Below are 26,623 nucleotides of genomic sequence, written 5' to 3' on the forward strand. Positions count from 1 at the left end.
TTATTCCCTTGTTATTATACAGTATATTGCTCTCTCTCTCACTCATAGAAGTAGTTAACCACTTTAGTGAAACTGTACTCTTTTAATCCACAAAACATCATGATTAACGGTGTCAAACGCTTCAGAAAGATCTGAAAAAAAATACCAAGTGCAAATTTATTGTCATCATTTGCCAATACCAGTTTCCATGGATCTGCCAAAAATAAGAGTGAGAGGCTCCAGAATATATTACTAATAAATTAGTAATTCCATCATGGCCAGCAGTGGTGCTTTTCTTTTTACATCTTTAACAACATCCTGTACTTCATCTAGTTGTGATAGATCACATAAATTACAAGGACTACCCAAAGCGTTATCAATTGTATTAGCGAGAAAAGCACCCACATTAGCAAAACAATTATTAAAGCCACATGACATGTCACATTAGTCATCACTAATATGATCACTAATGTGACATGTCATGTGGCTTTAATATCTCCATTTAAAAACTGAGAAGGAGAGCCAGAAGATGTTTTTTTAACAACATAAAACAAATCAGTTTGGTGCTATATATGTTTTGTATTATTTCAAAACGCAGGGGAGTTGGATTTAATAACAATTACAAATGATAAATAGTAATGAATAATTGTTCTTGGTGTACACTCGGCAGACAGTCCATCATGCCTCATCATTTTGAAAAGAGTCACACTAAATACAGGTAAATGATCAGAAATATCAGAATACAGTTCACCACTTTGCCCAATCCCAATCAAAGAAAAGAATAAAATCAATATTGTGTAGACGCTGTATCTTATTAATAGAGCTAGCTACATCAGCTGACGGCAGTTTGGATATGTCCTATAAGATGGTAACAGTACATGTGATTTTCTTCTCCACTGCGTTCATCCAACAGAGGCCGAGATCAGACGTGCATTAAAACAGGACCATGGCAACAGAAATGAAACCAAATGATGGATCAGCTGTGATCTCTGCAGCGGGAAACTGTGAATGAAATAAATAAACAGAGGAGAGGAGATGTACGTGAAGATATACTGTATATAATATATACAGTGTATATATATATATATATATATATATATGACTGTATAAACTCATATACGTCAGTGTGTGTGTGTTGAGGAGTGTTCAGGATGCTTCCTTATGGCATGCACTATGTAGCCACTGTCAAGTCAGTGTGTGAAGGTCAAGGACAGACTCTCTGCCCCCCCCCCCCCCCCCCCCTCTCTCATCAGTTACCCACTGGCCATCTGTGGCCCAGTGTCTCTCTCTCTGCTTTTCTCCACTGACCATGTAAAACTCACACTGTAACAAAAAAAAATATCACATCTTGAAAGTGTTACCACTCTGGAGATGGTGGTCACAGCCAGAGAGGACACTGAGGTGTCACAGCATGCAGAAGAGGATAAAAATACAGTATAGTAGCTGAAGTTGCACATGGATAATTGTCCTTTTCAGGCCACCGTAGAATGCATTACTGTTAAGTCAACTGAGAAATATCAGCTAGGCTAGGGTCGTCCACATCAAGTGTGATGGCCATAATGTAATATGGTTCCTCTTATTGATCTGAAATTATAAAACTATTAGTTTCAAGGTCACTCTGCTTATTTTATCTGGTGAGAAAGTGAAAAACACAAATGTGACATATTATTCAATTTGATCTGACTTACATGTTAGCAAACAGTTGTTTATTATAAACATACATACAGCAGATGCGGACCAAGATTAGCATTCATTTAAGATAAAATAGAAGACGCAGCATATAATTCATAACTATGAACGACCCCTTTCACATTGAATAGTCATTTTAATCCATTGTTAATATACAAAGTATTGATTAGCGCAGCTTTAAAGACTTTCCTGAGGCGCTCGACTCGGCTCATTCAAAAGCTCCGCAACGCACCTCCTCCATCAAACAAGACAGTCAAACATTTCACTACTTTCTTTTCTACCCGTTTTGTCAGTGTATCCATCACACATCCTGCCATCCGTAAAACTGCTGCCTTTTTTGCGTGATCTGTAACCAAGTCTGAACTTCCCTGGAGTGATCCCCTCCCCGCGGTGGCTCCATACGTCGACACAATGTCCAATGATTTCTCATTACGATGATTAGTACGGAGCTCCTAACATTTAAGCCCTGGATAAAAATCGATGTTTTGTGTTGTGGTACAGAAAAGAAAATGACTTCTGCAATGTGCTGTGTTCCTGACACGACTACAAATGAACAATAACAGGGAACAACACAAACCTTTACATAACTATTTCAGCATGCTTTTTTTTTTTAAATTAATGAGCTTATTCATACATTATATTTGATCAGCATCAGTAAACTTCAGTTGGTTAAACATTTGTTTCACCATGGAAACCCAAATAAACAGAGGTTGGGTGAAACAGTGAGTGTAGTACTCTATAATGTATTTCTAACAAATACTACAGAGTACTTCTAGTATTCACAAATAACCGCAGATGCTCTTAGAAGGAACTTCACTCGACAGCTTGTTGTTACTTCAAGAGAAGAACGGCACCCTTTGATACTGGGGAGTCAAAAATGCACAAAAAGGACAAAATGCAGCAAATTATAAAATAGTCCTCCATAATAACATAATAATGTTTCCTCTTCATGTCTTTCTTCCACTCTTAAGTTTCCCCCTGAGCCCTGTTCCCAACCCATCTCCTCGATTATCCTCTTCTACATCCCCCTTATGTTCACCATCACCATGGAAACCCAGACTCTCTCCGCCCGACCAAAGCGTCTTCCTTGTGTCCGTGGTAACCTTTAGGTGCTCTCAGGGACCCCAGATGGGTCTCCCAAGATGAGAGGGAGCAGAGCGTGGAACAGGACACATCAGAGAAGTGGAGGAACCAGATTTAAGAAACAAGGCCTGAACCCCATCCTCTCTCTTTGTATTTAGACCATTAATACTTCAACTACGATCCAACGTGTCTGTCAAATCACTCTGAAATCATACAGGCCTTAAAATACAGCAAAGTGTGAGCCTCAAATCCCAACACCTCGCTCTGCTGTTTACGTGATCTCACTTGTAAACTGGTGAGAACGTCTCCAGAGCGTTTCTCCTCAATGAAGCCCAAAAAACTGAGAACGCCTGCAAAAACAAAACCACAGCGATGACCACAGAACATCGTCTGGAAGGTCGGCCTTTAAACGACAAAACACGTCAAACCTCAGACGGCTCCGAGTGTCTCTGACAGCTTGCAAATAAATAAAGGGTTTGAAAGATTTTAAGCTCTGAGAGACGAAATCAGTTCACAGCGGTTTGAGTGTGTGGGAAACAGCTATTTTTAGACAGTCCACTCAAGACACGTTAGATGAGAGGAGTTATGAAAGAACAAGGGCTATTATCAGTATGATCATTTCACGCCACGCTGGGCAGGGTTACGTGTGTATATATAAACACCTGAAAAACATTTACTTCTTCTCAAAATATTTCCAGCATCCTTTGCCTTCACTTCAGTGGCTTTGGCTGCTTCTTTGAAGCTATTAGGATAACCCTGACAAAGATCTGAAAAAAAAAAAACTTTTTTACATGCAAATATTATTTTTCTCAGTGTTTGTAAAAGTTGTGAGAGCTGTTAATTCTGCAGCATTTACAAATAACAACAAGAAACAGTTTGCTTAACTTGTCCTCCCACACTCAAAAATTGCATGTCTCCTACAATTAAGATAAATACCAAAGTGAAATCACATTAAAAGATAAACAATTAGTAATGAGTCAACATTTACTTTTATCTTGACATGTAAAAGTTGAAAAGATTTGTTGCGGATAAAACAAAATATTCCTCTTCATGTCCATTTTTTGGTGAAATTCTGCTCCACAGATATTAAGATAATTATTAATTAGGATATTGTATTGAAATTGGTTTTCTTTGAGGTTTTAACGCACACTGGTGTTGTGTTTTGTTTATGCCTCAGGCGTCTGCGTCACCAGCCTGCAGTGTACCAGACAAAAACATGTCATCAATTCCACTGCGTCTGGGCCTTTGCAGAAACTATTCATCCTTGAGCCCCATTTGTAGAAGCAACACATCACACAGGGAGTTTAAATAACTAGCATTTGTTGACACATTTTGACATAATCACGTACAGTGAATTCGGTTTGCCTGCTGTTGCAACAAAGCTTGGTATCTTCAGCCAGGATAGGTGTGATCAGCTTTTATAAACAGCATATTATTCAGCTTCTGCTTCTCCCATCATAACAAAGGTGCCAGTATTTCAACAGGCAGCGTTAAAGTCCAGTAAACATGTCTCATTGTTACTTAATTTTGACTTCCACTGTGCAAAATGATGTGAAGAGACACTTGAAGGCTGTTTGCACGTTCATCTTCTGAACGGGGGAAAGTTTCTTTGTGCTCATCTTGAATCTGACGTCATGACGTGCGAGCAGGATTTTGTCACATCACAATTAGTTTACGCGAGTGTGATTAAAAAGTTCCAGTGCACGAACACGGAGAATGGACTTCTCAATGAAGCAGGAGACATCTTGTGTCCAGCAGAGGAATTTGTGAATTGACATGTATTTGCGTATTCACAGATCCTTGGTTTTCAATGAATAAGAAGGAGCAGAAGTGTTTTTAAGAATTTAAACTTGTTTATTTAATTTTCACAATTATTTTTTTTATCATTTTTATCCAATCCAATACAAATGATTAGATACACCAAGCTAAAACTAATGCAGTCTAATAGAACAATCCTGCATTAAGTCCTATCTTCATGAATGGTTAATGGTAAATGGACGTCTATGGCCCTTTTCTACACTAACAGACAAAGTGCTTTATAATTGGCCTCTCGTTCACCGATTCACACGCACAGATGGCGATGGAGCTGCCGTGCGGGGCGTTGGCCTGTCCATCAGGACTTCGACACGTGGACAGGAGGATCAATTCGCCAACCTGGAGATTAGTAGAGGGCCCGCTCTACCTCCTGAGCCACAATCCCCCCGAGAAGGTTATAAAGTTTTGTTGAAATTCTCACCGAAATACTGTAGGTGAAGGTGCAGGTGATGGTACTTTACACATATACACAGACTGACCTCACTGATTATTACCGATACTGCGGTATCGATACTGCACTCTACCTCTGATTGTTCCCTCGCCACTGCTGGTCATGGTCCGTCTTTGTTCCTCCCTCACTTCATCATCTATCTGAATATATCTCTGGTCTTTCAAGCCTGGAGGAGGATGGCGATCACATGGTGTGTGCAGCATGTAGAAGGTCAAGAGGGGACAAAACGAGTCAACGCTTGGCTTCAAATGTAGGTTCATCACAAGCGAAAACACATGAGCAGAGTCACAGCCACTTTCACATCTAATGCCTATCATTTGGGACAATAATAGGACGCCATTCAGTGGGTCATTTGACTGGGCCTTGTGTGTCATGTTCAGGTGACTCATTAACTAATTTGCGGCCAAACTAACTACATTTAAAACACACTAAATTACTTCCAGTGTGGTTTATCCCAAAGATGACCAACAAAAATCAGCTGGTAATTTGTAGGATGCCACAGAACATCGTCAACATCAGACTTCACACCTGTTAAATAAGAGCAAAACCAGCACCAGCGTACATTTCAAGTTACTCAGATCAATAGCACATGTGCTGTGTACTAATCTAATCAGTCTGCCTTCTTTGGTATACCTCCTCCCATCTCTATCTCCTTCCCCATGTCTGTCTATCTGCCAGCGTCTCACCAGAGGGGGTAGTTGGCTGCGACCTACTTTGCGAAGCAGAACTGGAGCTGTCAATCACGCAGCTGTGCGTCACATTGCCTTACCAGCCGCTGAGAGGATACTGCAGCCTCACTCTGGCCCGCTTTCCTCACCACCACACTAGAAGCTTCCACACCGGATGATATTTTCAGCTTTATACCGCTGCTCTCCCCTCTGGGTCGCTCTGCCATAAAACAAGAAACGAGGAGGGGAACTCTTTCTAAAGATCTAGCAGCTATTGCGTAATGCTACAAGCAGAATGCCTGGTGATCATCAAGTGGCTCCTAGTAGGTAAAAGATGATTCAGGCCTCCTTCGTGTCCAGTGGCTCCATTAGCGCAGGAAGGTGGCGTTTACATCCATTAGCCCAGAATAAATGGCGGCTGAATTATTGAGAACATCTACGACTGCCAATCCATTAACTAAACAGGATCTGGCTGGCAGGAGATGGCTTCAACTCAACATTTCTTTTACCTACAGCTGCTTTACGTCGATGGACCCATTAATGTCTCTATCAAGCTCAAGCCAATGCTGCAATGACTTCACTGCTATTATTACTATCGAACAACGACAGAGACGGATGTAAAGCAGAGGGATGGATGGGAGGGATGATAGGCAAATCTATGAATGTTAGATTATTCATCACATCCATCTGGAATATTAAATTCATCTTTTAGTGATAAAAGTAGAAGATAAAATCACCAGAGAAGCGCACGAGAAGGTAACTATAGACCGGTGGCTCCCAACCTCTTTGGCTTGTGACCCTTCAATGCAAAGTCAACTGGTAACCTTGTCACAGGTTAAATATTCTAAACTCAAGTACAGATTTTTGGTCACGTGATAACAAGCGAGGGCTGAGGGACACAGTCAAAAACTCCCTTGTCAAAAAAAGCCTTGAGTTTAGAATATATTATCTCCATGAATGAACCTGTTCGATAGTTCAAACGCTTATTATCACATATAAAATAGTTCTACAACGTCATTGGTTCATTCCAGACGGGGACCTTTGCTGCACATCATACCCCCCCCCTCCTCTCCCCTCATTTCCTGTCTGCCTCGGTACTATCAATTAAGACGCATACAATATGATGCAAATGTCTCCGGTTTGATTCTTGTTGCACGTTGAAGCCCTTCCTCTCCTCCTTACTGTTGCTAGGCAATAAAGGCAAAATACGCTGTCTTTTTCAGATTGTTTCATTTGAATAACTTTAAAGGGCTTGGAGAGGTAAAACCAGTATTCTACAACAAAATGGCAGAAAATTAGATCATCTCAAGACCCGTCAGATTAATCCTGTGGAGTCCCGAACCCTAGGTTGGGAACCACCGCCACAGAGTAATGTAGGCTGAAGGCAAACGTAAACAAGCCGCTATAACTACAAGTGAGATGCCGCTGCAGTGATGGCAGCTGTGATAACTCTGCATACTGGAGGATGAACAGGATTTTACTTGTGTACAGATTTATCCACAGAGTATCGACTGTTATCAGCTGCTCTATCTGTAATTTCAAAGTTTGAATGAACAAAAGCAGGAACCAACATCCAAGAATCTGTGATCCATTCGTCTCTGTTAAACCTGCATATTCCATCTTAAACCATACAAATCTCCACTAACAATTTTACAGTTTTACAGTTCTGACCTTGATCAATCTATACACCATCGCTTTAGTTTGACTATATCACTGGAGACTTTGCAAGAGAGCACAACACATAAATCAGTCGATGGATAAGTCTATAAGCCGAATATCGAGTAACACAGTCACAACACAGCAGAGATGCAGCGTCTTGCTCAGTGGCTAAAAGTCTAAACAGGCCTACAAAAAGCATTTCTCCCTCTTGATTACTTGCTCAGTTTCAGGTTTATCTTTCCTCACAAATCTCTTTAATTTCCACTGTTACTTGATAGAACCTTTATGGCGAGCTGTTATGGGTTGAATACCAAACATCACACACTGGAGCAGACTTACTTCACTCTGCAGCACTGTACAAAATGTCAATAGCTTTTCATGCCTCTTGTATCCAGCTGCTGCAAGCCAAGATGGTGTCTACCACTGAGCAGTAAAACACTGACTGGAAACAAATACTCATTCATACAACAACCTTGGGAGAGGACTGTATTTGTAGGAGTGTATGTGGGAGTGCTGGCCACTCTCTTTGAATGAGCGCTGTCCAGTTTGAATGGGAGACAGAAAGGAGTACTGGGAAGAGGTTATAGGGTGAGTTACAGCCTGGATTAGCTCATGTCTGAACACTGGGTGATAAAAGTCTGACCCCCGTGTCATTTGCAGCACATCTCTCTCTCTCTCATCGCGCTTTATGTTCATCGCCGTCATTTCTCTCCCTTCTTTCTCGTTAAAAAAAAATTGTTCCCTCTTTACTCTCCCGAGCCTTCTTTCCTGTATTTCAATCCCTCCTTACATTTGTTTTATCTCGTTCCTCTCATCTCTTCCTTCCTTTATATGAAAGTGAATCACGTTTCCATTCCCACAAACAAGAGGAAATCATCAATTAACACTGTCACATTGATGGCCAAGTATAGACAAGCGACGCAGCCGCAGAGATATGTGTCATAACAACTGCACATCATGCTCAATGACAAACTGAGAACACAATTAGTCATCTGAGGGGCTAATTGTATTCTTAGACAACTGCTTCAGCTGATGTATTGTGGGTAGGAAAATTACAACGTTATTTGAACTGTTAAGATGAAAAGAAAACATCTTATTTCAGGAGAGCTGATAAAAAGAGCTGGTGCAGTTGCCCAGCCATGGTGGATTTTTACGACAACCCGAGAGAGAGAGAGTGTGTGTATTTTACTCAAGGCATCATCACATGGTTGTTTAATTAAGGATATAGATTCATTTGAACACTGCAGCAGTTCAATATTGCAGTCTTAGCTGTAATTTAAGCTAAGTATTCGGTTTTCAGGTGCTCTAAAACTCCTTGCTAATGCATTTTGCAACATTTTTATTACATTCATATTTATATTATCTTTTACTGTAATATATAATCCAGTAATACACCACGTGGTCAAATACAACCAAGTGCATGATTACCTCAAACAATCACAGCTTTGTGTGCATACAGGACACATCCGCCCACCATTTATTTATCCAGCCACCCACATATGCATGCACACATTTGCTGCGCTAGATCAAAACCAGCTCCCCGATAACCTTTAAATATAGACTGCATTATTGTTGTGTGTACAAACATTCCTGTGCCAAGCTCATTTCATCATTTTCTTTCATGCAAAATAAACATCCTCAGCCTCTTGAGGCTTCATGATGGAAATCTTCCGGACAAATCAGCTGCTTTTATTGTGTTCGTACGCTGGTCAGGGGTCATCCTATATTTCATCACCATACAGAGCTGAGGTAATCGAGTTGGTCATTGAGTTTTGAGGTCTGGGAGAATCTGAGAGTGTGACTGCATCGATTCAGTCAGAGAGAAATGCTTGTCTGGTGGTTGCATCATTGCACTGCTACACTTACAAAAACAGTGTTTTTTCTTAATCCAGTGTCAATAAACAGAGGAGGTCATCCATCACATCACACTATAAAAATCAAATCATGAATCAATAAACTCATCCAACTGTGCTGTATTCTTCACAAGGTTGGTAAAGATAAATACGGAGCAGACAGAATCTGTCAAGCAGGCAGCACGGATTACAATCCAAACACGAGGCGGCCATAAACATGCCTATAAGTATCATTCACAATGTGGACAAAAGGACTGACATGGAACATACTTGGTTACTAATCCAAACTCCAGGGGATCTGTGATCAGCCGTGCATTTGTCTGCATATTACATGACTAATGCTGTCAGAGATGGAGGCAGATTGCTTCAGATTGGCCAATCAAGATGGTAATTAGCTGCATTAGGCATTTCAGCGGCAAGCCAGAGCCAAAGGCAGCCGATTAAAATGAGCTGCTGCTAATCTATATTCTGTGTGCATTTGGAGAGGAGGGAATAATAATATACACAGAGTTATAAACTTTCAAAAGAAAAAAGGTTCAATAAAACTCAGTTTACTGTCCCCTGAAGCCATCAGTCATTTAAAGGCACCCATAAACCATGAGACCTGTGATCCTCACATGCTGCAGCAGTGCAGTGATGGTCTCGAGCCTAATGGCTTCAGTCAAATGCTTCTTTGTTGGAAACAATGGAAACATTTTGCTATACAGAGAGGCAGTCTGAGTAATTCAGTTAGCGCCGTGCTGTATGAATAGCTTCAGTTTCTGCAGCAGCACAGCACAATCTCAACACACGACATGCCCTGCTATAATATGGACGAATCTGCAGAGAGCTGTATTAATGATAAGGCAGTTCAGAGGACACCAATGCGACTACAATGTTCCTGAATTTTCTAAAAGAGGCACAAATGTAAAATTAATCCACAGAGAATTAACAGGGGTAAAATTGGCTTTGATTGGGTGCACATCTGTTCTTCCCTCTATCCGTGAAGCGACAGGGAAGGCAGTGTAAAAATGTTGGAATTTACTTACTGGTACATGGAGCTACAAGCAATGTAGTCTATAGAGTGTGTAACACAGGTATAATGAAACACAACATATTGATAGCAGTGGTACCAACCTGGGGGTCTCAGTCTCTCCTGTATGTAGGTGGGTATGTAACTTCATGAGTTGATAACTTTGACAAAGCTGCCACTCAACAATGGCTATTATACAATAACATTAACTACCTTTAGAAAAACTAGATTTTGCTTTACTAGATTTACTCGAGTTTAATACCCAAGCGAACACCTGCCTGCCCTAACTAAACTATCCTAAAACAATGATCATCCTGTCTCCCGTGTTCACTGTTGCAAGACGTCTGTGCACATGGCTGCTTTTAGTCCGACGCTGGTTAGAGCAAAAACAATGACTCACACAGCAAATTAAGCATTTCTCACACCCATTTCATTACTTTGATGTTTTACGGCTTTATTTATCTGGGGAAAGTTGACTAAGCGCTGAGGCTCTTTTTTTCAGCAAAAGCATGCATTACACTCACACCTTCCCAACCACCCAGGGTAACCATAGTCTTTTACTGGTTTGTTTAATTTGTTTGTTTGTCAGGAACAATCCCAATTAATGCTTGCTTTAAAATGAGCTAAAGCTAATTTCCATCTGTTGTCACTAACTGGATGTTTAATGATCCATTACAATAAATATTTCTTACAAAGAACTACAAAGTTAAGACAGTGAGGATGATGGCTGTGGAGAGGACACATGCACGTACATGCCTGGCTTGAGGGCACTTCAACAGCTATAGGGGAGTGTGAAGATGTGATCCCAGCTGATTTGAGGCTTTGAACTGCCAACGTGCCGGACAGGTTTTCTAACCACTGATAAATACAACCGAGAGAACACCACCTCTGGGTTTCATCTGGTTGATTACTTCAATGGTGCTTATGAGAATTTGGCAGCTCCAGTGCAGCACCACAGTGGAGCGGACATGGCCGTGCTTCAGTACATGATGTGCCCTTTGGATACCTGTGATAGAAGCTGGCCGAGGCAGCAGCTGGCAACAGGAGGCGGGCACCAGATGACTGCTCTCAGCCCTGGGAACAAAACAAGCAGCTGAGGGAGCGGTGGGTGGGTTGGCCCCGTCTTTAAAGGAAGCCAGGCTATGATTATCACAGCGCAAAGCGGGGCACACAAAATGCTGTTAACACAACCAGGCCAGCTAGCTAACACTCGATGCTAATTAACCACTGCCACCTGCAGCTTACAGCTTTATACCAATTCCCATGCTGAATGAGCCATCAATCTATTCTTACAATGCTATATATATGTTTTATATACTTACTACAGTGTTATATATTCATGTCAGAATTCAAGAATAAACCTCTTGAGATGAATCAACGTATATTCCCAGGGGGTCGTTAAGACATATTTTTTCAACATTTAATAAACTTAGAGTATTCAGAAAAGAAAGGCATAAGAAATAAAAAGGTACAAAAAGAACAAAAGGTCATGTTTCCCTAAATACAAATACACAGACAAGACACAGATAGTTTCTTCTGCCCTAACTATGGGCACCATGTAGGTGCACAGCGATGCAGTGAAGCATAAAAACACATAACAACACCAATCAAAGTTGAAGACAGGAGTTTGCCTTTGTAGATTTTATTGGAAGCAAAACATTATAATGGGGTTGTGTCAGTAGGTAGCTACCAGCAGCAGAACGCCCAACTGAAACCAACTGTATGTATAGACAAAGCTGGTTTGTAGGAGGAAGTAAAGCTGTCATTACTGCGGTGGCACCTCACTTGTAAACCAGCACATAACACTGAAATATATTTTGCTTTTTAAGAACTTTTGCCAAGAAATGTGTCAAAGAGATGGAAGAGGAACCTGTTTAAAATATAGTAATTGAATGCCATTAAAGTAAAGCTGAGTCTTAACAGATGGCTAGATGTCTTTTCTGGGCTGCTCCAACAATAAACTTCAACTTTGGAAAAAAAAAAAAAAATGCAAAGTAAAATGAACAAGCATCTGCTCCATGAAATCAATTTCACTTTCATGAATCTCCATTAAATCCTCATGTTTCTCTGGCATTCGGAGCGGCATGCAAACCAGGGATGATGGTGAGCCGCCACACTGCATGTCTCTCGCTAGCTTGGTATTATTTCACGTCTCCCGGACAGTTACCACTTCTACAGTATTTCTATTCAAGAAATCCTGCATTACAACTTTACTGATTTATAATTAGAAGCTATGTCATTCCTGCTGGGTTTAATAACTCCACAGCACTTTCATATCCACACTGTGGAGGACGGACGGAGGAGGGATTCAGTGTAAATGTGTCAGTTGAGCTTAAACTTAAGTCAGACTGAAGATTCGTCTATGCGTGCACGTACTGAAGGGACTCCAGGTGTTCCCTGATGAAACGTCAGTTTTTTTTTTGTCTCCAACCTTCCTCTGTGTCTACTTTGTGATTTCCAACAGGTCCCAGAATTCCTTTGATGAGCCTGGAAACTTGCTGCATTCAGCTGTAAATTATATGCGGAGACAGCAACAGTGACCGCAATGGAAAAAAAGCCAGACAGCGAACACAGTCAACAAAAACTCAGAATGCAATATGTCACGTAGCTCCACTGTGTTCGTGTGTATTCAGGCTGCTGTCAGTTGAGAAACGGATATTTCTGCTGCTTCTGTGATTTGTCTAGAAGGACGGCCGAGCTGTTTGATTTGGGAGAGGCTGACGCCAGAATGCCATTAACAGCTCTCTAAAAAGACATTTTTACATAGCAGGGCGATTTTCTGCCATCACACTCTACAAATACCTGATGTGATGTCGACATTTGTGTCGTTATCTACAGGTAAAATAGAACCATTTAAAGATTGTTCTCTGCAAATGTTGTTTTACGAAGGAATTTTGTTTGTGTGGCCTCGTCAGTCATGTTCCCAGACAGTCAGAGGGTCAATGTCCCGTAACTCTACTCTACTTACCTCGTCACGTGATTAGGAGTGACATTATGAAGCGCGATGTCGTGATGCACCTGAGTCGCATCAGACATCTGGATGTGGGCTCTCTGCAAGGGAGCGATGGGAAGCTGCCATATCTGCCACAGAGAGGAGGAAGTTCCGGCATGGTGCTGACAGTTTGGGAGGATGCACTCATGGAGAGACACAGAGGATCAACTCCTCGGAGACTGTGAGCAAGTCATTATATTTCACCTTCAAAACCGAGGATTTTATTCCCATCCTTTTGTTGATGCTATAAAAGGCTCTGTTAAGTTTTAAGTTAAGTATTTTGAGAGATCCAACTCTCAATTACTTTCATTATCCATTATCTGTGGACTGTTTTCTCCACAAATCTATTAACTGTCAAGTCTCTAAAATGTCAGAGATTTGTGAAAAATGTCAGTCACAATTTCCCAGGACCTGAGGTGACGTCTTCAAACGTCTTGTCTGACCAATTCATACAACAATCCTCACACTGGAGCAGCTGGAAACAAATAATCAATTATCAAAATAGTTAATTTTCCATCAATCGTCTACATCAGCTCTAATACTCCAAACTCTTATTTTCCTATATTGATAGGCCTAAATATGTATAATTGATATAGTTTACCTTTACACTTCCTTAAACTGAAATATTCTCAGAAAACTTGAGTCCTTGTTTAACCCTGACCCCTAATAACACTAATAGCACTAGCAATAAGTAGCCCTAATGACATACAGGTCTATGGGATGTAAATGATGAGGTGTTTAGCAGTAATGATAACGTCTGCAGATGTGTAACGCTGCTGCACAGTTCATCACATTACATTATAGGTGGGAGCTGTGATGCAGCGAAGCAAGCAGGACATCATGGGATCGGCTCTCTCAGGAGTCCTTGAACAAGATTCTCAGCCGGCGCCAAGGGCCGGTGACATCATGCTCTATTTCTGGCTTTCAAGCGGAGCATTCAGAAGCTAAAAGGTATCCATTAAGGGGGACCAGCTGCACGGTCGAAAAACACCAGTCCATACCATAGACCTGGTCTGAGGAGTCAAGTGCAGCTGCCAAACGCCCCCCAAAAAAATCAAATTACTGCTCGTCTTTTCCAACATGTCTTCGGGGTATTGTGTCAGAAATTAATGTCAGTCTAACTTCTCATCAGTCAGCCTGCATTTGCTGCAGTGCGTGACTTGTTTGGGTTACGGTTAAATAATCACGTCTTAGCTGGAAAACCAGCCGATTCAAGTCTTTCGGAGGCCGCAAAGAGCAACTGGTAAAACTGAGGAGGTAATATTCATCAATGGTGGAGGCAAAATAAACAGATGTAGTGGCTTTTGTAGGGAGGATTACATTTCCAGGTCGGCACTGCGTGGAGCACTAAGTATTGGTCATAACCTCATTTCACTCTGCTCACTTAAGTGGCTCTCAAGGGAACAGTTCTCTAATTCATTCGGGCAAAGCCAGCGAGCAGCAGGAGTATGTGTGAGAGTGTGTGTTATGTGTGTGTGTGTGTGTGTGTGTGAACTAAGATTTGAGAATTTCTGTATTTCTTGCCTCAGGGTCTGAGTCATGCCCAAGTTCTACCCACAGTGATGCGGACTCTAACACACACACACACACACACACACACATCTCACTTTACTTCCATCCCACCCACACAAATACACACTCACACACGTGCACGTTCGCTCACTGGAAGAGATGACATCAAAGTGTTCAGAGTGTGTCGTCCCACGCGCTGTCATTTCCTAAACGCAAAGGATTCATCGTCAAATGTTTTTTGGGGACATTTGAAAAAAGATAAACATAAACACACCTGAGGATGCTGCTTACTGAGCAGTGGAAAGGAGACTGGTGGCTCGGTTAGATCACCCATACACACACCTATAATGCCAATAAATATTTGATGGTCTTCAACAGGCTAGTGACTTAATTATGTGGGTCAAACTCCTAAACCACTAACCAACGGCATGAGTACTGGTTAAAGGGGTTTTACTCCTCAACCTTCTCCCCGAGGAGAAGCATCAGGGAAGGCTCTCCCTGTCTGCCCTCGTCTTTCCTTCTGCTATAAAAACTAGCTTTCTAAACAAATCTTCATCAAGCTGTGTCTCTGGTATCTGTGGAGGGTCCCACCATGGCCAACACATGTTACATGTAGGTGCTATGTGGGCTTCGTGGAGACTGTGGGAGCTTTGATGGGTTGGTTGGGAATGATTTCAGTGCCAGTGTTGTTTGTTGATATTGAATAAAACAAGGTCGCAGGTTGAAGACATGTTAAATGTGAGATAAATAGCAAATGTAGACATGGTTTGCTTCTGCTGGTAGTAACAACACGACCTCATAATGTACGCATCTACGTAGCACTAACTCAAACTCTGAACTATAGATTCATCTATGGAGTAACCGCTGCAGCACCTCAAAGGAGGAGCATAATTCAGCCTTTACTCTCAGAGGCCGAAGACATCTACAGTAACTGCTGTAAATTAGCAGCGACAAATTTGTAACCAATATGCTGCCTGTTCGTGCATCTTCACTCACATTCCCAACCTTCATATTGGACACTGCAGACCAACAGCAGCCTCGTTTGTAGAGCCTAAACATTAACTGGGTCTAACAAGAAACCCCCTTTTTAAATCATATCACTCAAGATAAATCTTGGACTGAATGGATAAATCACATTAAAAGATTTCAGACAACCCACTGTACCCCCCTGCAGGTGCTTCCACTGTTCATTTCCACAAAATATGTGTCAAATGTGGAGAGAGCCTCTTTTTAAAATTGATGTGGTATGTGAAGAAGACCGAGATTAAAAATGAATACCTCGCGATTGCCAACTAAAAGCTGTAGCTTAGCAGTACCAAATATTTCATTCTACATCTGGGTCTGTCACGCTTGAGTAATTACTTCCTGTCGGTAGAGTCATCTCCACAATGCTGCAGACAGCCTGAATGACTGGTGCTGCGCTTCTGCCCTTTTCCCTAATAAGAGCACTTACAGCTTATATCAACAGTTACACACGTTAAACACGCGATGATTCACCATCAGGGAACGAGCCATTTACCATTTATCTAAACTAAATTCAGCATCTCCTCTCGGTGTTTTATCCAAATTGCTGGTAAAGTAGTTTTACAAGGTAATGCTGTTAGTAAAGACCTAATCTAACAGTTTTATGTGATGTGCATGACAGACAACACTATAAGGTTATGTTACCACGCCCAATGTACAATACATTACAATGACGGCACTATGTTGAGAAACAGTTCAACCTTTCTGATGAAATATTGTCAAAAATAAAATGCTACCAGTGTTTTGAGATGTTTGGGGATCCCATCAAACTGAAATTGGATGACATTTCCATAACGTAGCATTAAGTGTAATACAGAGTGCTCAGACAGCTAGCATACTGCCTGTAGGGTGCAAATTAATTTAACTTTGATATAATTTGGGCTGTCAGAATGCAGTCAACATATTATCAACTAACCACCCAAAGTTCAACTCTTAGGTGACGTACATCTGGTGAAAAAAGATCGAATTCGATCCCGCCTTGTAGCGCGGTCGTGATTAAAGGGTTTCAGAAATATTTGGCATGTTGCAGCATCAGCTTCATCTCGGCTTTACAGACAAATGTGGTTAGTTCACTTGCTTCTTCCAGAAAACAAAAAATGAATCAGGTGAACTACAGTGAACCAAAGCTGAACTAGCTAAAAGCAGCTTGTCTGTGGTGGTTCTGGGACCAGTGTAAGCTGAGTGGGAACAATCTCCGCTGCTGAGGGTGCAGAGCAACTCAGAGTGTTACATTTACTTTCTTACATATGGTTTTACAGCTGCTTGACTTTAACTACTACAAGTTAAATTCTTAGTGTGATCTTTGCGTACACAGACTAAACAACCCTAAAGAAGACTTTGTATGCAAGCAGCTGCTGTCTCCTTGTTAGACTGATCTACTGTCCCTGCAACTTCCTGACTTTACAGCACTCTACTGTGCCCTACTGTGCTGTTCATTAGAGAGATAATTACATCTGCAGGAGATCCGTCTGCACTGTTTTGTTGTCACCTTGGCGAGTCTGATCAAAGCCCCTACCTCATCCCCTTCTTCTGAATCCCCCGACCAACCCGCTGTCAGACAACGGTCAACCAGCATCCAGCTCTTCGGCTTCAGCACTAACTGTGATGATTCATCCGGAGGAGGGCTAGATCTGTCTCCCTAATCAGACGCTAAACTTTCAAGGGTATTGATCAAGCATCTCTGTCAGAGCCATTACAGACACTTGATGCACACGGTGTGTGCCAAGGGCCCCTCCCTGCTCCTGTCAATGTGGAGAAGATAAAAGGGAGAAAAGAATTAAAGGAAGAGATGAAAAACACAGCTTTGGGGGTAAATTGAGCAGACAAAACGAGAAAGGCTTTAGTTTGCAAATCAACGCTTGCAAGGCAGGAAAATTGGAAAATACGCTCCCACTGTCCATCAGCAGATGAGTATATCAGACAAAAGATAGCCGTGCCAAGGACATGGATAAATGAACTACCGCATTTTTATCAAACGCTTACAAGTCTACAGACGTAATTGTGCTATTTATGATGTTTTATCATGTATTCTGGAGATTATCATCTTAAGGAAAGACTGGTAAACTCTGCAGCCCACTCTTGCTCGTCTTTGCACAGTTTCCTCCTCTCTTCCTGCCACGCATCTACCGCACATCTAGCCTGCAGGCGGCGTGAACTGGGGCACAAACAATAACAGTAATCATGGAAAATCATGTGCTGCTCTGGCGGAGGAGACCAGCTGACTGGCTGACTGCTGGAGCCCAGAGGGCCTCCTGTACAAGCAACAGAGAGACAGGGAGGGGGGTGGGGTGAGGGAAGCAGTGAGGAGGAAAAAAAACATCAGAAAGCAAAGAGGAGAGGGATTCACCTCTCATCCCCTCTCCTCGACAAGCTTAGTCATCTTCGTTTCCACATTCTGCCCTTGTCAGGGAGCTTCACCATCTCCCCTCCCTCCTCCCCTCACTCCCACCGCCGTGCCATCCTCTCTTAACCATTCACCCCCATGGAGGTCCACAGAGTGGTACATTCCATGGCTACAAACACTCGCTTGGCGATATTGGCTGATGCTTTAAGAGGGACTGAAGGACATGGCCGTGCGCCTGTGGCCAGAGTCTTTGACGAATGGCCGCGTCACGATTGATTAATAAACAATGGGGTGGAGGGGTGGATCATTGACTTAAAGCAGGGTGCTAATGAGCAGACACCAGAGATGTACGTAGTGCTTACCCTTTAGATAAATCCACTGTCGCCCTAATTAATAATCTTTAAATGAAACTGTAATTGCTGAGTGAAATCAAAGCTCAATCGCCCTTTTGTATAAAAGACGTTGCAGGAAAGACACTGTTGTAATTTCCACTGAAGCCAGTATGACGGTCATGAATGAGCACACCACAGATCAATGGGCTGCTCTGTACAATAATCTAGTGCAGTCTTAGCTTTCATTACAACATCGGTGTGTGAGTGATCAATTGGCTGCTATCTCATTACTGTCTGGCCGGGCAGAGAAAGCACTCGCTTCGACGTCTGGGGAGCTGAGGCCGCACTGTTGGTCCTGACTGTCCAATAGGTGAGATTTACACATCCACAGTGACCAACACATTCATTTATCATTTAATGTTATTACGATTATCTTTTATTATTAGATTTCTGAATCTAAATCCAAATCAAAACACTGACAATAAAAATGTGTGTGTTTCAATTTTCGGAAGATAAACATAATCTTTTTAATGATAAATCAATGTGAATCAACCCCTCCAGAAGGGAGATTACGCAGTAGGCTGTGTTTGTATGACTAAAACACAGCTGTAAATCTCAGACTGTGATGTTGTACAAAGTCACATGTCTCAGGGACATTTTCTTGAGTATTTGGAGAACAAAAATGGTGCCACTTCACATTTACAACCTTGCAGAATCTGTTCAACTGTCATTTTGTGTGTTTTTCTTCCCTTTACTACATCTAAAAGGTCAGCTGGGCTTCTGGTGTTCCCTGCTGACCGTCCAGGATCACAAATGTCATGGCCATAATGGAAGAAAAATAGCTCCTCAGTGCCATTATGCTGTATGTAAACCAGAGTTTGTTCTTTGTCGCTGACCTTTGCCAGGTAAAGAGACACTTTGGCTCCACTCAAAAGTTCAATTAAACTAATTAAATTATTTCTCCAGAGCATCTCAGAAACAGCTGTAAGACAAAAACTTGTGTTTGTGGAAGACTACGGCTTGGTGCCAGCGACCAGGATCAGCAGGAGCGGAAGCTGCTGCTGAGAACATCATCTGCAGCAGCAGCTTCCATGAGACCGTGTTTGGCAACAGTAAATAAACAGCATGGGGAGAAAGGCTCCCGTAGCCCCTCAGGGCCCTCCGAGTACAGTAACGCACACAGCTGAGTGCTGCAGAGAACGCTGCCCGTCTGCCAGCTTGCCTGCCTGTGTCACGATACAGGGGGCATTGGGGGATGGGAGGAGGACCACATGTGTGCGGGGGCTGCGGGCTTTGGGTTGTCTACTCGCGCTACATGTCTTTCCCTATCTCTTTCTCTGAACCGAGTCCGTCGAGTACTAGCAAGGGGAGTATTTCTGCGAGCAGAGTGACTCCAGATTCAGTGTAGCAGAGGAAACAAGCCAGAATAATGCAAGACACGGAAAAACACCAGGCTTTCAGATGACAGTGGTGCTCCTCATTTCCCAGAGAGGCTTATAGTGGAAGGCAAGTACAAATTGCTCACCCTGTGCAACGAAACGCATGTTGCATCAGCGGCAGCGTTGAGTATAAATCACTTCATTTGTTGAGGAGAGTTTACCACCTGTTATAGGGTAATAGAAACACTCATAATGTACATCACACTGAATTGTCTTCCCAAAACCCAAAAAGTATTCAGTTTACAATTATATAAAAAGACACAACGCAGAAAAGCAGAAAATCCAAACATTCAAAACGCCAGAACCAATGAAGCTTTTGCATTTTTGCTTGAAAAATGACTTAAACGAGTTGCCGTAGTAGCAGCTAATTAATTTTCTGTCGATCGACTAACTGATCAATTGTTTCAGCTCTGCTATCTACATTCTGAAACTTTTTCATCGTTCCTCCGCAAGCAATACTTAAAGGAACACTTCCATCTTTAGAGTATCAAACACTCACCACCTGCAGGCTTGAAAAGCGGCTCTGAAAAGTTTATTCAATGAATTGCTAAATACACTACATCCTGTGGAGCTTCAGCACTACGAGACGGCGATGTTGTGGAACAACTACGAGTGTTCAGAACAAACTCAGCACACCAATCAGTGATGGAGAAAAGGGTTATTATGCAGTTCTGTGGACACGTTGCTATGTTTTGACACCTTCTCTTGCCACTTTGCCACCTTTCAAGCCTACAAAATATTCCTTTCAATACAATGTTCAAGTCAGAAGTGTTTTAGCGTCAATATACACAAGGTGTGTCATGCAGCGATGGCACATATACAGCTAATGGTTGACTCTGCCATTCTCCTGCTATGTAACAAAATGGCCTGATGAAATGTAGAAAGAGAAGACAAGGGACAGTGGGTGAGGAGGGGAGGCATTTCGGTGAAGGGACAGGGGCACTGTTGGATTGTTATGCATGTAAGGGGGGATGCGGCGTTGCCTGGAAGCGTCAAGCGGGGACGGCGAATGTCACTCCGATCAGTCGAAAGTGTCATGACGAGTAGCGGAGCCGTGACCTCTGATGGAGAGAGGGGGAAAACAGAGGAGAGGAGGGAGACACAAGGCAAAGCACAACATAACAGAAAAGGCAGTGACAGCAGAAACAGAGAGGGAAGGAAAGGGGGGGAGAAGAACAAGAGGGAGGGAAGTTTGTGGTGGGCCAACGCCTAATCCTGCCAGCGCTCCGGGCTTCAGGAACAGAGGAGTGATATCAGTAAAGACACATTCACAGCCTGCCTATCGCCTAAATGAGGCCACTTCTGTCTTTAAAAAAAAAAGAAGCTCTGCTGCTTCTCTTCTCATTTACCACCTCCTCTGCAATCACACACACACACACACACACACACACACACACACACACACACACACACACACACACACACACACACACACACACACACACACACACACACACACACACACACACACACACAGAGTGGAGTGGAGAAAGACCTGGAAGCTATCTATTGCCCTCTTTAAGAATCCCACTATATGATTATCTGAGCATTGTTCCACACTGCTGGTCCCCTAAAATTGCCGCAAAATTACATCTGTATTAAAGAGGTCTCCTTATAAAAGAAGTGTCAGCTGCAGTAAAATCATTACAGCCTCATCAAGATCCATAACAGACCAGCACAAAGGTGATGGCTGCTTCTGTGAAAAGAACTAATTCTGTCCAAAAAGGCAGAAGCTGCACCTCTTATCTCCTGCTTTTCCCTTTGCTGTATGCGTCTGCATAATTACAGAGGTCTAACAAACCTCTTCATAAAACATTAGAGTAACGTTGATATCATATAGGCCAATAAGGCGCCATCAGATTAATTAATGGAATCGTTTGTGTCAGGGTGTCGCTAGGAGGATCCAATCGCCGGAGTGACATCTAATTTAAGCCGGGTGCCTGGAAAAGCACCCGAACAGTATGTCAGCTCTGTCATTACACAATGACAACCAATACATCACAACAGCGCCACCACACAGCCTTTGCTGCTGGTGGACATCAGTGAAATTGTCAGATAATGGAAATGTTATTTCACGTTGGCAGCCCTGGGTGCATTCTCTGGAAATGAAAAAGTGGGAATGTTTGGACAGGGGAGGAAGATAGACTCAAATGTGCAATTCCAACAAGAAATGGGGAAAGACATGCATTCAAATATGGGACAAGAAAGGTAAGACTGGTGGGTTTTCTTTGCTCTCTTGAACCGCATTTTGTAGTGCTTAGGTTTTTCCCTTTTTTGTCTTGTACTTTCAACGGTGTATTATAGCCACTGTGTAACTTCTGAGAAGGAGAAAAGCCCCAAGGCTAAAGAATGAGCTGGAGACCACATAACTCTGAGTTCAAGCCTACAGTCTGAGACGAATCCCAGATGAAAACATAGCAGAGGCAGTTTCTGGTAAAGGTATATTTATAACATCTCCACACAAGGACTCCCAACGTCAGAATATAGAGTGTGTAAGTGGGTTAATTCAAATTATTCTGAAGGCCATGGGGCAAGAAGAATAAGGGCAGATATTGAAAAGGTTTCCTGGCTGGATTCATTCAAAATAAGAAGTATCGTTTTAACACTTCAAACCCCTTTTAAGCCGTAATGTGAGATCACACCAGAGCTCGTGCAGACACAGTGTGTGCCTCGCCCGTGTCTCTGAAACCATGCGGATTACTGTGCTATCAGCGGGCACCGCCTGCGAACAAAGTCCTCGTCCCTCCACCAGTAAACCTCCAGAGTCTTCTGGAAACAGAGTGGGGAGAGCGTGTGACGAGAATTACTGACACACTTTTGGAAAGTGCTAATCTCCGCTTACTGTAGGAATTATTACGCAAGACTTTTTTTTGTTTCACATATTGATAAAAAATGAAAACCCCACAACAAAATTTCATGTTCAATATGTCGACTGTGTTTCACTGATTTGACTGCAGCGTCATACAACCAACACGGTTGAAAGCACTGGGATTTTAAATAGCTACTACTTATCAGGTTTTCATTTGAGGATATCTGAAACATGACGGCGTTTGAGTTGGTTAAACACAGCACGGCAGTACCACTACACGTACAGTACATAACAAAAACAACAGCTTAACACACACACTAATATACCATTTAGTGCACGCTCTGTCCAAAGTGCTTAACAAAACCATCGTTATGCAATCCAACTGGTAATTTGACCCCTCTTCCAAAATGTTTAAAGGGATGCAAAAAATAGCACAAACGCATTCTGTTAAACTAGAAACTCCTGCATGATTTAATTTGGACACAGAGATTTAATTTGGAGTTAGTGAAAGTCACTGGGTTGGAAAATGTTCCAAAGTAATGGTACTGGAAGACACACTGTTTGTGCTATGTTTGTTTAAGCATAATCAAGTGATGTACTGTGAATTAAAAGATAATTACCCAAAGTTTCAAAGAGGGATACTGCTGGGGGAGAATATGTTTTACATCGCTCTTATTGCAAGCTGTAGTTCATCCAAAAGGGTTTGTGGGAATTCAAATGAGAACAAAGCGATTATATGCAACAAAGCACGAAAGCTACGAAACTGGAGGAAGATTCGAAGAGTTCAAAGTTCAGATGTTCTGTGTGGGAAAAATACAAGCTATTTAATTTTATGGCAAATTGGATCCACACAGATGAAATAAGTCAAAGGCAGGCGTCCTGGTGGGCTAGAAGTAAAGACACAGACCCTATAACCTCAACATCCTGGTTCACTTCAAGCCTTGGACATGTGTTGCATCTTTCCTGTCTATATCTACACTATCGAACAGCCTGTTAAGCCAAAAACACCACAGAAATAATCTTTAAAAAAAAAAAAAGTCAGCAATCAGCATTGCGGTGGCTCACCTGTGGCAGGGCGGAGCTGAGCTGGCGCTGCAGAGAGTCGCGGTCGTAGATGACGTCCTGAAGATGCTGCTGGGCCAGGCCGAGGCTCTCCTGGGTCTCCCTCAGCGTGTCCAGCAGCCGGTCCCTCTCGTCCAGCATGTTGACCATCAGCTGCTCAAAGTGGGAGTCCGGGTCCGAGGAGCTGCTCTGAGAGCCACGCTGGCTCAGCGCCGTGTCCTCGCTGATGGTGGGCATCACCTCGCACATCATCTTGCCGCTGCCGGGGAGGAGGAGGGAGACCAGAGATTAGAGAGTTTTGAAATGCGATGAAGACAGTGTTGCAGTGTAACAGGTGAAATGGTACCATTGCTACAATTTACATGGGTCAAACCTGAAGCACTTAAATCAAGTGAAGGACTCTCTTTAACTTTGCTATCAAAAAGGTGCTAATAACTACAACAGCAACCTTTTCAGAATAAATGTCATCATGTACTGCAAACAAACTCTCTGTTAAATCCCCCTGAACAGAAACGTGTATTATTCTGCATTAGGTTTCAGGTTACAGTGGGCAGCACACATATCCACCATACAGTGATGGTTGGACAGCTCACCAGTCCGTTGCAAGCTCAATGAAACTGGTCAAATTTACGAACCACTGACTGACCTGTGACCACTTTTGAGTTTAAAGTTTAAAGTACTTGTTCCAAACCTTTTTGGCTTGTGACCCTTTATAACTGAACAATGCCTATTCGTGACCCCTTGTCACAGGTTGCGTGTATCTTCGAGCTGTGAGAAGTCAATAGATTGTGAAGAGGTAAAACTCAGAAAGCCTTACAATTTTTTTTGCACTTTTCCTATCTTGTTGATCTTGCTGAGGGGTTGCAACCTCAGCGTTATCTTGTGACCCACTGGAGGGGGCTCGCCCCCCAGGTTTGGAACCACTGATCTTAAACTTATTCTAAGTATATATGAAGATGATTTTTTTAAATTAAAAACTACAAAAAATGTCTCGTTGTCAGGGTTTTGTTTTTATACCAAAGCAACATTAATATCTTAATGGGATTCAGGCTTAACGTTAGATTTAGGATTACGTTAATGCTAAAGACGAAGATCGTCACATTTATAGCAAAACAAATGTGTGTCCACGTGAGTGTCCGCTACATGTGTGAATATCCACTATTACTATTTGTATGGCTGTGTCTAGTGACTGGGCCTGACACAGTTGGAGCTCGGCTCAGCGTCATCCCAATTCAAAGCTGCAGAGACGTCTTGGGAGGCTGGGCGTTCTGCCCTAGATTTCACGCTTGTGCTGTTTAATGGGCCAGCCCAGATCGAGTTGCATAATACAGCATATCTATGCTATAGTGGGTATGTGAAGCCATATTCCAGCTTCCCTGAGGGGCTTCAGAAAGCCCCAGGAGTCAGGAGGATGGTAGCTCATGAGCTAAAACCAGGTTTGCATCATCACACATCATGTGATCGGAGGGTCATCTCCGACCCCTCACATCCTGCTCATCACCTCTTCTACCTCCTTACCTCAGGGAGGCGCTACAGGTCACTGTCCACTAAAACCAACCGCTTCACAAAGAGCTTTTTTTTCCCATTAGCTATCATAACTCTGCAGTCCTCCCTATTGCCCTGTCCTCGCATGCTACTGACATGCATTACCATGCACCTACTGTATATGGTTGTGTGAGCTGAGATAAATAAGTCAATAAGTTGACAAAAGGCACAACGCTGGGCTAACCATTTCCCCTTGCTTCCAGCACAAGCTAAGCTAGGCTAACTGCATCCTGAACCAACCTCTCCACTGTGTATGCAGAGATTAAAACTCATCTAAAGTTCCAGTACAGCAAATACACATAAATGTAATGTACCCCTCTAATTTTTGGGTAGCTAATTTCTGAATAGCTAACTTTATTACAGGCCCCTTCAGAGCAACAAATACTGATAAAAAATCATGATGGATGCATAAGCTAACATCAAAAACACAGCATATTTCTTTTTTCATACTTCCACAAATCCTCAATCTACAAACAATAATTCAAAAGTTTAACAATACCCTGAATACTTACAGGTTAATGATCACTTCGACTTAATCTTAATGGCAGGCTGCAGTTACTCAGTGTGTTGACCCAGGCCAGGATTACTCAGTGAGATTTTAATATCCCATTGCCCAGACCTGGTCCCCTCTGGGTGGGTTATAATGGCAGGTCTGTGTCTCAGCGTGTTCTGGCACTAGGATGGGGTCTCCCACATCTTCTCCAGGCTCCCAGCCAGATTCCCACCAGTCCACCATTCAGCCACCATTCGCTGCTGTTTAGACCTGAGAGACCGAGCCTGTGTGCTGCTTGGCTGGACTGTCCGCACGTGCCAGCCTTCGCTTGGAGAGCGGGCCAGCCGGCGCACAGACTGGGCCGTCAGTGGTGCATTTTAAGTAGAAGGTAGTGATTTATTCCTGACTCTGGCTCAATACATGTTAGTTGGGCACGGGGAGGAAGACCCATACTAATATTGCATCTGGCAGTGGATATCAAAACAAACTTTAGGCAAAAAAGTATTGATGCTGATGGTCGACGTTTGTGTTGCTTGTGACAATCGGCTTAAAGAAAAATCCACCCTTAGGTAATCTTCTACTATAAAATGTATATGCGATGCGGTTTTCTTTCTTTTGTAATCTACTTTTTTGCTGCTCCTACTTTCCATCAAGCTAACTTGTACATGTCTACTTTGGTTAGTGATTTCCTACATCCTACATTTATCTGTAGGTTGTACCGGTTTATTGATGCTGTTGCTGCAGGAATTAATATCTCTGCCCCTTCTGAGAAATTGCAAAATGGAAGCTACAAAATGCAAAATGGCAGCTCTTGTTTCCACGTTCTGAGGGGTTAACTCCAAAATCTGACCTTTGCTTGTGAT

At 42.5% G+C, this 26,623-nt stretch overlaps 1 protein-coding gene across 4 annotated transcripts in view; it reads right to left on the minus strand.

Annotated features, from left to right (window-relative positions):
* ppfia2 (PTPRF interacting protein alpha 2) overlaps positions 1-23,974 on the minus strand; it is a 130,740-nt gene extending 106,766 nt beyond the window's left edge. For 3 of the 4 annotated variants that reach the window (XM_070929276.1, XM_070929275.1, XM_070929274.1), the window contains exons 1-2: positions 23,726-23,974; positions 13,139-13,162 (exon numbers count right to left, since the gene is read on the minus strand). In XM_070929276.1, the coding sequence (XP_070785377.1) occupies positions 13,139-13,162; positions 23,726-23,974 (273 nt within the window). The remainder of the gene's footprint in view (positions 1-13,138; positions 13,163-23,725) is intronic. The other variant, XM_070929277.1, reaches the window with a different exon arrangement.
* Positions 23,975-26,623: the final 2,649 nt, after the last annotated feature.

This window comes from Enoplosus armatus, chromosome 22, assembly GCF_043641665.1.
Source record: "Enoplosus armatus isolate fEnoArm2 chromosome 22, fEnoArm2.hap1, whole genome shotgun sequence".
NCBI lineage: Eukaryota > Metazoa > Chordata > Actinopteri > Centrarchiformes > Enoplosidae > Enoplosus > Enoplosus armatus.